Here is a 12,544-nt window from a genome sequence, read left to right on the forward strand (position 1 = left end):
GTGCACAATAAATGTGATGTGCTTGAATCTCGCAAAACCATCCCCCTACCTCCCAGTCCCCGGAAAAACTGTCTTCCCCAAAACCGGTCCCTAGTACCAAAAAAGACGGGGACCGCTGCTCTGTAACGTGTGTCAGCCAAAAAGTTCGTTTGGGTTTTTCCATAACATCTCACAGATGAATGAACTTTTTGGCCAACCCAGTATTTCCAATAAGTTATAATATTTCTGTAATGACATATTTACAAACACATACATGTTTTTCTCTGAGGAATGTATGCAGGAATATAATAGATATACTCAAGTTCAGTAAATACTTCTAAACTTCCTTCTCAAATGGCTTAACTCAGCACACCTGCAAGCAGGGTATGACGGTTCCAGTTTCCTCTTATCCTTGCCGATACGTGATATTATTCAACTTAACAAAATTTTACAGCTTCGGTATATGAAATGTTTCATTTTTTTAAGTTCACGTTTTTCTGACTCCTAATGAAGTTCAGCCAGTTGGACTGTCCCACCTATAAACTACCTACTCATGACATCCTTTACCAAAACTCTATTGGATTTCCTGGGGGCCTTTTTTGTTTGTTTTGCTTATTTGTAGAAGAACTCTGTATAGCCTGTATGCTAATTCTTTATAAATTGAGCATAGCAAAAGTTCTAGTCTGACAAATAACTGCTAATTCTTTGTTAAGCAGAATTCTTTAATTTTGATGCATTCCAATACATCAGTTTATCCCTGTATGGTTTGTGGTTTTGGTGGCCGGCTATAAAAAAAATTCTTACTTACCCCTAAGTCAGTCACAAAAAAATTCTATAATTTCTTCTAGGAGCTTTATAATTTTGCCTCTCACATTTAGGCTTTTAATCGATCTGAAGTTTATTTTTATATGTAATGTGATGCAAGAATTTAATTTCAATCTTTTTCACATAGAGAGTCTATTTTCCCAGTACCATTAAATAGCCCATCCTTTCTTCCACTGATTTGTAGTAGCAGTCTATCATATATTTAGTTCCTACATGTGCAACGGTCTATTTATAGAGTCTGTATTTTGTTTCATTGGTTTTTGGTTTGTTCCTACTCCAAAACAACATTGTTAGAATCCAAGCTCCAAATATAATGAAAGGTATAAAAGATCTTAAGAATATAAACATATATTTAAGCTTATAAATATAAATATAATGGTAAATATGTAATTCCCAGATAGTAGATATTGTAGGCCTTGTGGATCTGTCACAGCTACTCAACTTTGCCAAACAGATGTGAGAATAGTCACAGAAAAGCAAACAAAGAAATGAGCTTGACTGTGTTCCAATAAAAGCTTATTTACAGAAACAGGCATATTTTGTAGATCCCTGATATAAAGAGTCAAAGATAATACTCATATTTAATTTAAAACTTTTCTTACAAATATTTAAAGACATATGCAATAATATATCAACTTAGAAATAGTTTTTTCCACTTTGTCAATTCAAAAAGCTATTTCATCCAAATTTTTCATGTCTATTTTCTCCATCCTCACCAAAGCAGCTCATTGAATTCACTGTTTTCAAAAGTAATTTCTTCATTCTGAGTTCTTTAAGAAACAGGCATTATTCAGTATGTTAGTTCCCAGTAATCCTGCTGTTCCCTGGTAATTTTATGCCCAGTCACATAGTTTTTTGTTGCTGTTGTTGTTTTCCCATTCATCTTTTTGGGGGGTGGGGTTCATGATTTGTGTAACACTGACTTTCATCAGATGATGAGTTTTAAGTTGTGCTTTCTATAAGCTCATGGCATACAGTTATAGAATGTAACCATTAAATGCAGTCACACACATTACAGAGTGTTTTTCAAACAGCAGAGTGCAACCCAATACAAGGACATAAAATAAATTTAGCAAGCCAGGACTCACAGTTTAATGAACTATATCAAAACATTGGAAAGAGTACACGATTTCTTATAAATCTTATTTCTATTACATATATATGTATGTAGGTATGTATATACTGGGTTATAGTGCAAAATATATTTTTTATGAATGGAAGCTTTTTAAAAAAAAGTATGAAAGTTACTGCTTTAATAATCAGCTGAGAGTAATAATAATAATAAAATAATTATTATTATTATTATTATAAAAGAATAAAAACATATGTCATACAGCTGGCCATCCCAGTCACATACCAAGTCTCTCCTCTGAATTTCTAAATAGCTGCCTAAGCGACTATTACAAATGTAATGTGTTTCTAAAATACGGATCTGATCATACCATCCTGTTCCTCCGCCTGGAATGTCTCTCTCTCTCTCTTGGTCAGATGCTGAGGCACTGAAACATCAAACACTAGGGCACGGACAGAAACAGTACCTACAGTATTATCAAATAAATAAGTGGGAAACTAGAGATACGGACATAGTAACTAGATTTAATGTTTGAAAATATTTTTAAATAGCTGAAGTACTTCACTGTTCCAAATAACTGAAAAATTTTCCAAATAATATGAGAAATACTGGCATCAGAATGTATATCACAGCACTGCTGCTGCTTCTGCTAAGTCGCTTCAGTCGTGTCCGACTCTGTGTGACCCCAGAGACGGCAGCCCACCAGGTTCCTCCATCCCTGGGATTCTCCAGGCAAGAACACTGGAGTGGGCTGCCATTTCCTTCTCCAATGCATGAAAGTGAAAAGTGAAAGTGAAGTCGCTCAGTCGTGTCCGACTCTTAGCGACCCCATGGACTGCAGCCTACCAGGCTCCTCCGCCCATGGGATTTTCCAGGCAAGAGTACTGGAGTGGGGTGCCATTGCCTTCTCCGATATCACAGCACTATTCACAGCCAAAAATTGGAAACAACCCCACCGCACAGAAATAGTAAAACATAAAAAAATTGCAGTATATCCAAATACTAGAGTGCCATACAGTCATGAGAATGAATGAAATGCAACTAGATGCAATCATATGAATGGATCTCACAAACACATTAAACAAAATATTATAGACACAATATACCATATGATTCTATTTGTTTGAAGTCTAAATATAAATATGCAAAATATTACGTGGTGTTAAAAAAAATTCAAGTTAAAAAGTCACTCCCAGGGGTGAGAGAGAGTCCTCCATGGAGGAGAGCATGAGAAAGAGATCCTGGAAGTATGGCAATGTTCTGCTTTTTGCATTCAGTGATGGTTTCCAGATATATTCACTGTCTGGCAATTCAGTGAGCTATATATTTTCAAACTATGCACTTATCACTACATATACTATGTTTTAATAAAAACTTTACTTGGCAATAAGCACTTTGGTACTTTTATCAATTTTTCTAAATGCACTGTGTGAACAAGTGAGCATCACCATTTTTCTTTATTTATTGACCTCTTTTTTTTTTTCTTTGAGCCAAAAGGAATTTAAGGTGGTTCTAACCTAAGGTACATGACAGATGTAGTCAATTTTAGACCACTCAGGTTGAAGAATATCTATGCTGGACCTGGAAACATATTTATGTGGAGAAACTGCTTTCACTATGTCACAAGTTCGGTCAACTGCTTTGATTAGTCAAGCATCAATAGCTTACAAGAAAACATCTTTGTCCATATCATCCTCAATCTTTAAAAAAATACAAGTAGAATTTTTTTAATTAAGTGAAAGTGAAGTCACTCAGTTGTGTCCGACTCTTTGGGACCCCACGGACCGGACCGTAGCTCACCGGGCTCCCCGTCCATGAGATTCTCCAGGCAAGAGTACTGGAGTGGGTTGCCATTGCCTTCTCCAGGTTTTTAAGTAAAATTAACAATACTTTCAATGACCTTTCAATTTCCATTGTCATTAGCCTTCCAAAGAATAAAATCAATTTTGAGGCAGGTCCATCAGCTTTCTTATATAACTTAATAGTAAGCTGCCCACACATTAAGAAATTTTCACTTTTGACCCTAAAATCAGCCCTACTGCAAGTTAACATGATTAAGCAAAGGGATCAGGTTATACACTTAGTCTTATCAACAACAGGTATAAGCAGGATTTCCAAAACATCCTTCTACTGCTAAGTCACTTCAGTCGTGTCCGACTCTGTGCGACCCCATAGACAGAAGCCCACCAGGCTCCTCTGTCCCTGGGATTCCCCAGGCAAGAACATTGGAGTGGGTTGCCATTTCCTTCTCCAATGCATGAAAGTGAAAAGTGAAAGTGAAGTCGTTCAGTCGTGTCCGACTCCTAGCGACCCCATGGACTGCAGCCTACCAGGCTCCTCCGTCCATGGGATTTTCCAGGCAAGAGTACTGGAGTGGGTTGCCATTGCCTTCTCCTTCTAAGGGACACTCTATGACATGAAATCTACAGATTTCGCCTTCTAAAGAGAAAGGAGAGAAAAACTACCTCAGGGTTATGATGGAAAAGACTGTAATAAGTCACATTAACAATTAGCACTTTAGCAAAAGCCTCAAAAATGTTGATCCTTAGACTCACGTTTCACAACTAAAAAGACACAAACAATTTTGCATGAACTGTTGGAAATCTGCTCTGTCAGGAGACCTTAAATAAGAGTCTTAAGAATCTCCCAGAAATAGTCTTTGAAGAGAAAGAGCTAACCAACTCTTGGATCAAGCAGATAACACACCAAAGTAGACAGCTTCCATCCAAGAACAGAAGAATGATTTTCTAGTGTCTCTGTTCCTCCTTTAAAAATTACTTTGTTAACTATCTTCTTTATTATTGTTCCTTGGAATCTCTAATGTCCTCAGCATGCTTTCATATACTTTCACTGTTAACCCATTTTTAATCTCCTTTCACTGCCACCTGCACGTGTGCAGCCTCAGTGGTGTCTGACTCTTTGCGACCCCGGGGGCTGTAGCCTGCCAGGCTCCTGCCACCTAGGAGAATGCAAAAAAAATCTCCTTGTAATCCCACTGACAAAATTGTAGGGGTACTCCTTGAAACACTATATACCATTAATTTCCTTTCTGTGAGAGGATACTTCTGTATTTGAATTTTCTTCACATTATTAACCTTAACTTTCAGTACTGTACAAATCAGACCTTGATCTCAAGTCATTACAGCAGTTTCAGAAGAACCAAGAGAACTAAGAGTGGGGACTGGAGTTATCTTTGCTACAGCAGCATTCTTTTGGCAAGTTTTTATCTTTTCGCATCCAGAAATTAACACCTCATTGCAATAAATGAGAATCAAACGAAACTTAACTGCAGTTGATATTACTGTGTGGGTTCAATCACTTTAATTGTGGCTGACTCTTTTGCAACCCCATGGACTATAGCCCCCCAGGCTCCTCTGTCCATGGTATTCTCCAGGCAAGAATACTGGAGTAGGTTGGCATTTCTTCCTCCAGGGGATCTTCCTGACCCAGGTATCAAACCTGTGTTTCTGCATCTCCTGCATTGCAGGTGGATTCTTTACCCACTTAGTCACCTGGGAAGCAGTCGATGTTACTAGTGCTCACTATAAACAGAGTTGCCTCTCTTCATGAGGACATGGACCTTCTAGATTTCCTTGCAGTTAGTTAAGAGCCTTGTAACAAGCTTTGGGCAATGAACTGTGAGTAAAGGTAACCTACCACACTTCCTGTTTTACATAATTAAGAATGAATGTGAGTTCTCCCTTCTCTCTCTCTTGCTCAGATGCAGCAAACCTAATAGCTATGAGTTCTAATTGGCTTGCCAACAAGACGGAAGCAGCCTGGGTTGCTAAACTGCCACGGGGAAGAGAAGAATTCTAGAATCCCATAAGTAAGTCTTAAATTTTTTCAGGGGCTACTGCCCCTGGTCTATGACTGTCACAAATGCTTCTCAGCTTTTTTTTCCCCTTTTGGAGAAACAGGAAGGTTAGAGAGGACTGTAATTAGGTTATTTCTCTACTCTCATGTTGGTTGGGCTCTGGTTAAGTAGTTTCCTTTCAGAATGAAAATCTCTTGGAATATGTCAAAAATGGTTGCTTATCCCGTCCATTGCTGGAAGTAAGAGAGAATTTTTCACTGAGCTTGAGAATTTGGTAGAGCTCATGGACGGCTTCCCTGGTGGCTCAGCTGGTAAAGAATCCACCTGCAATGCAGGAGAACTGGGTTCGATCCCTGGGTTGGGAAGATTCCCTGGAGAAGGAACAGCTACCCACTCCAGTATTCTGGCCTGGAGAATCCCATGGACTATATAGTCCACGGACTCACAAAGAATGGGACACAACTGAGCAACTTTCACTTTCTTGGGCTTCCCTGGTAGCTCAGCTGGTAAGGAATCCGCCTGCAATGCAGGAGACCCAAGTTCAACTCCTGGGAAGGGAAGATCCACTGGTGAAGGGATAGGCTACCCACTCCAATATTCTTGGGCTTCCCTGGTGGCTCAGCTGGTAAAGAATCTGCCTGCAATGCAATGGGTTCCATTCCTAGGTTGGGAAGATCCCCTGAAGAAAGAGTGGCTACCCATTCAAGTATTCTGGCCTGGAGAACTCCAGGGACTGTACAGTCCATGGACTCACAAAGAGTCAGACACAACTAAGCAACTTTCACTTTTACTTTCTTGGAAGTAAAACTCATAAATCTAGGGTGGGGGCTCCCTGAAGGCTGGACTTCCAGGAATCTTTAACTCCTAAGTTAGTCTTCACTCAGCTTTCCGTATTTCAACAACTTCCTACCAGTTCTTGGCCCCAGTGGGTTCTACTCCTAGAAATTCTCTCTATTTACCTCTCCTTTCAGTTGTCAGGGCACTCATTTGTCCCGTGACCTCACTTTTCTGATGGATCAAAGAAGAGTTGATTTTCAGTTTGTTCGGTTTATCCAGCTCTTTTCTTGTAAGGATAGGAATGACAGCTTCCAAATTCTTTGTATATCAGGGAGGAAACCAGAAGTCTCCACAATATTGTTTTTCATTACTTATCAGCATGTTTGAAGGTCAAACCTTTGAGAGCAGGAACCATAGTCCTTTTACCCCTGGACTCCTAGTAACCTGAGTTGTTCTGGGCTCATCAGTCTTGGACATTCTTATCTGCTCTTCATCACACACTCTCTCACTGGGTCAGCTTCTCTACTCTTCAAGCTTTATACACCATACTGACAACTCCAGAAGTTTTATCTCCAGTTAATCCATATCGTTCCTTTAAAGTTGGTTGACTTATTAGCATCTTAGACTTAAAATTTAAAACTTCAGCTTTAATTTCTACTTCTAACCAGTTCACCCTTTCTGCTTGTTGATCATAGTAAATGGTATCACCACCCAATAAATTCTTCCAGTCAGAAATCTGGCAGTCCTCTTTGGTTCTTTAATCTTCCTTACTAACTTCCTCTAAATCTACTCCACTAACAAATTACATCATTTCAACCCCCAAATATACCTCTAATCCACTTCCCTCCCTCTTCAGTGTAATCAACCTGGTCCAAGCCATCATAATCTCTAGCCAAGTCCTCCACAAAAGCCTCCTCGCTACTCTCTCAACCTCCATCCTCACGCACGCTATCCATAGAACAGCCAGATTGATTTTTATGCATAAATTAAATCATATCACTCTGATGTCTAAAATTGTTCAGTATGTTCCCTTTATACTGAGATTCAGATCTAAACTCCTTCTCACTCTCCAGAAGAACACTGCCCTGTCTGAGTTCTACACCTGGTCTCGCATTCCCTCTTGTCCACTATATTCCAGCCACACTAGTCCTCTTTGTGTCTCTCAAACCCTTCACTACTAAAACTTCCACCTGTCATGTCCCCTAAGCTTAAAAAATTCTTCCCCTTACCATTTTTTTTCCTACTATTTCAAAAGTACATTTATTATTTACCATGTCACAACCTGAATAAAACACGATGGTTCAAAGTCAAACTAATCCAATTGGTTAGTTTATTTGTATCTTTGATACTAAGTTACATATTGGGAGCACCAAGTTAAAATAACAGTTGCATTAAAAATCATTTATATTTTTTCTGAGTATACCCTTTATAATTATTCAAAGACTTGTTTTACACTCTACATATAATGTATATTACATTGCCTTACAGATAATTACATTTTGATGTTAAACCAAAAAAGTAGTGAAAGAAAGAATTTAAAATTACTTAATTTGTATATTAGGCAATTTCTGCAAAGGCTGAATGAACTGACAACTGAAAATCAGCTCAATCCATTTTCTATACTTTAATATTTATGGAAAGTCAAAGTTGGATACATTATTATACTTATACCTACATTTTCACATGAAATACCCAAATCAAAATTATATTACATTCAAAATCCAAAATTACATTCCTGTTACATTTTTTAAAAACATCTATGAAATAAACAAGCTTCAAAATTATGGACTTCAAAGAACCTACATCATTAAACTTTTAAATAATCACAACATGGGATTTACAGGAATTCATTAAAATGAAATTACTATTCAGGAAATATTAGATTTTCAATACTGAGAGAATACTTACTTATTCTACTGTGAAATGTTTATACAAAATATGAAAAGCATAAGTTGTACTTTCTGACATTTATAAATTAAAATGAATACCTAGAATACAATGCTCCAAAATAATTTAATAGATAAGTGAACAAGCAGATTGGATGCTATCCCACTCAAATGGTAGTCAAAGAGAGAAACCTTGAGATGATTTGGAAATAAGAAATCCTAGACTCTGATTGAAAAGAAGATGAATTAAAGAAGATTCAGAAGAAACCCTCATCTGTAGATCAGAAAGATAAAAGGAAAGCTACTAAAAACTTATGTATCAGAAATCTTTAGCACAATAAGACTGTAAGATGAAGAGATGTAAGAGAACCTATTAGTTCTGATTTTTTAAAACTGTATAGGTCACAGAACAAGGAAAATGAATTAGTTGTCCAAAAAACTTTAATGGAAATAATATTTATTAATTTAAAATTAATTTTTAAAACATCACAAAGTACTAGTCTCTTCTCCTAAAATATTCCTAGCCAAAAATCAAAGCAAATTGTATTATTTTTATTTTGAAATAAAGCTATTTCATTTCAAATATGCCTTGATCTTTGCTTATGCCAATCAAATGTTATTTTGTTTCAGTAATTAGAAATCACTTCTTAAGTTTACTAACAAAATATCTATTTTATTTAATATCTACTGTAATCTACTAAATAATGTAATTTAATCTTGATTATTTTCTAAAACATACAAAGAAGATACATAACTGACATCATTTTAAATTGAGACAAAGTTGCATCTAATTATACTTTGCTATTGATTTTACTCTGTTACCATGTTTCAGTGCCTTAGAGAAAAATGAGCAAAACAATAATATTTTGTGCAATTTTAACACTATTTTTGCTGATTAAAGAAATTATTTCTATCCCTTGGAACACATTATTCTTATAAGAGAATAAAACATATAAAATCAGTTGTGAAGACACATTTATTGAGTTCTTACTGTGGGTCAGGCATTCTGCTAGATGTCAAAGATAAAATGTAGACAAGACAAACACAGGTCTTGATTTCAACTGGCTTAAATATAGCAACAGTCTCAACTATACATCTACATTATCAACTATTAGGAGGAGCATATCACAATACAGTTATCTACTTCAACTGAAACTGAAACACTGACAAAATTTAAAATAAAATGCATACAAGAGAACACAAAATGGATGAGGGAGTACCCTCAACAATAGCAAAACAAAAAGACATTACCTTCTAGTTTGGATTAAAGGCAAAAATACTAATGTTTTTCTGAATGTTTCATCTTAAGGTTCCTGGTAGCTATTCTCCTAAAGCTCGTGTCACTTTTCAACCTGCCCATTCCTACAGCCAAACCATCTTCTCCACAAACATAATTCCTACTTTTGGAAAGCACAGAGGCTGACTGGTAACAGTATTTCTGAGTAAGATGGCAATTATCATGGGGAGAGTGGAACTTATATCTACATAATCTTTCTCACATTCTCCGAGTAACTTCCACTTTACAACATAAATAATATTTCTTGCACAAAGTTAAAAAGATACAAGTATGAACAACTTTTTAAAGAATGTGTTTCAATCTAGAAATAACTGAAATAAATGGAATTGACATATTTTAATGTTTCAGACCGATGTGAGAATAAATTGCTGCATTTCCCAAATTATGTTTCATAATCTAATGAAATGTTCAGTGAAAACAGGACTTAGTGGTCACAGAAATTTAATTAAGATTATATATTCTAACTAACACCTTTGTAGCATATTTAGACACTCAGAAGTATTACAATAAAGAAATTCTCCTAGCCTTTAAAAAAAAACACCTGTATAAACTTGAACAAAGATTGAATCAGGGGCTGTGGGCAGGGGTGGGGGAGCGGGGAGGTGGTGGTAAATACATCTTATGTCTTCAGGAATTATTTTTGAAAGAAACATGCTTTGGAATATATTGCATTATTGGAGATAATATTTTACTGGATAAATACAGATAATGTAATTTATATTAAAGTTGGGGAGAGAATTACCTCTTTATTCTTACTACCCTATAAATTACCCTGTTTTCTTTTAATATTTCCATGGAATATGAAGCATAAAAGGTGAAAATATCATCTTCATAATCTAACAATGTTCACTTCTGAGGAATGCTATTTCGAGGGCTGTATTTTAATACCTACTCTTCAGTATGTTATGCTATCAGAGATAATATTTAGTCTGTACAGATCAGCTTACTTACGTCTGGGGCTCCTTTTCATTTTGTTGTTTTTGCTGGGGCTGAAGAACGTTATTTACCAGTTCAGTGATCCCACTAAAGGGAAACCACCTGTTTAAATAAGCAAATAATGTGACTGAATAACCAAATGAATAAAACAACTGTAGGAATATGTTTTCTTATCCATACTAATAAAAATACACAGGCACAGAAGCTACAGCCAATGGAAATACGAGCTTCAGTTATCATCCAGGCAGTCAGAATATAGGGAAATTAAGTTTGAACACTTAATCAGTCCACAAGCAGGCAGCAAAAAACTACATCTAGTCAGTGTAAGGATGAAGTAAGAAGCTGCAGGCAGCTCTCTTACAAGCCAGAGGGTCAGAAAGCAGACACACTAGCTGCAGCCTATCCAGTATTAGTGTGAGCTAATACCATCCAAGGCGCAGAAAGCAGAATGTGGCAAAGGTACAGAAGTCAAGCCTACTGAACTCTTAGATACGTTTACTTACTGTGTCGTCTGTGGTTTGTGTTCTTCTTTGACCCTAAAAAGATAAGTTTGCACAACTGAGTGCACTGTACTAGGAAGAAATTTCTATCTACAGATCTGTGGTCAGATAAAAATGAAAAATGAGGTCTGTTACATAGAAAAGCTTAATGCTTTGCCATATATTTGAATTATACCATATATTTGAATTATGCCATATATTTGAATTTGAATTAATATGACACAAAAGGAAAAGTTGAATCGTTTGTTTTATTAGAGGGCTAATATTAAAATTCTTCTGCTGTCTTAATGATTCCATGATTTGTCCTCAAATTTTCTGCATACTTGTATTAATATTGAAACTGAAGCATTTAAAGTATTATATTAAATAGTTACATTTGGTCTACTGAAGATGAACAGATTTCCTCTTTATTTTAAAATTTCTTCCTTAATATAATTGAAGTAAAGGTATAAATGTTTTAAATAAAATGTAAAGTTTTATAAATGTATTTTTAAAGCCTTCCAAATGGATTTATTTACTTCACAAAGGAGCAGATAAAGAAGTTGGGGAGTTATGCATCCAATATACCTAAAAATAGTTACTAAGATAATTATGTGTATTAAATTTAAAATATTCATAAGCTAAAGTAAATTATTCATAAAACTATAAAAGACTGAAAATGCATTTACCCTGTAATCAACTCAGTGCTTCACTGTTTAGCTGGACATTTAAAAGTAGAGAAAGCTAAAACACAAGGATAGAGATGCCTCTGAAATGTGGTTCCCACACTTTGCCTGGGACTGGTCCTGAGAGGTAAACCTGTGATAAGTGATCAGTTGATTAGTTTTACTTTCCCAAAGAAAGACTAAGGATTGGTAACTAAAATGGATCCCCAGAATCTAGGACTTTCATTAGGAAACTATATTAACACTGTAAATTAAAATTTTTTTTTAAATTAAACTGATTTTTTCCAGAGTGTTTTTATTTTAAATGATCTAATGATTTAATGAAAGGGTATACCCTTATACATTTTTGTGTCTCAATGAATATAATTGGTATTTATATATCTCTATATTAACTAAAAAGAATATCTTCTGTTCTCTGCATAAACTTCAAAAAGTACAACAGTTTTAGCCTAGATCTAAGGCGACATCATTTAGTATTTAAACAGAGATATAACGGAATATTAATAAAGGATTATATTTAGCACCAAATATATAAGCAAACAAATACAAGCAAACTATAGTGACAATCTATCTAGAAAACTTATCACTGTATTTCTTTGAGAATAAGACATAAAAATCTCTTAATGTTTTAGAACAAAATAGGTCCTATATAAAAAATTTACCAAACCAGCTTATCAAAATGGAGAACAATTCAAAATTATCCTTCACCAAATAATATGTATGTTAAAAACAAAAACATTAAAATAAGTTCATGAAAGAGGAGAAGATATCTGAAGACATCCTAGGTGAT

The 12,544-nt window shown here is 35.6% G+C and overlaps 1 protein-coding gene across 27 annotated transcripts in view; it reads right to left on the bottom strand.

The window, feature by feature from the left end:
• The window catches only part of RIMS2 (regulating synaptic membrane exocytosis 2), a 605,437-nt gene that overhangs the window by 489,008 nt on the left and 103,885 nt on the right, over positions 1-12,544 (bottom strand). For 17 of the 27 annotated variants that reach the window (XM_061439194.1, XM_061439199.1, XM_061439188.1 and 14 more), the window contains exons 2-3: positions 11,093-11,125; positions 10,605-10,691 (exon numbers count right to left, since the gene is read on the bottom strand). The exons of the other annotated variants lie outside the window; for them this stretch is intronic. In XM_061439194.1, the coding sequence (XP_061295178.1) occupies positions 10,605-10,691; positions 11,093-11,125 (120 nt within the window). The remainder of the gene's footprint in view (positions 1-10,604; positions 10,692-11,092; positions 11,126-12,544) is intronic. 27 annotated transcript variants of the gene reach the window in all.

This window comes from Bos javanicus, chromosome 14, assembly GCF_032452875.1.
Source record: "Bos javanicus breed banteng chromosome 14, ARS-OSU_banteng_1.0, whole genome shotgun sequence".
NCBI lineage: Eukaryota > Metazoa > Chordata > Mammalia > Artiodactyla > Bovidae > Bos > Bos javanicus.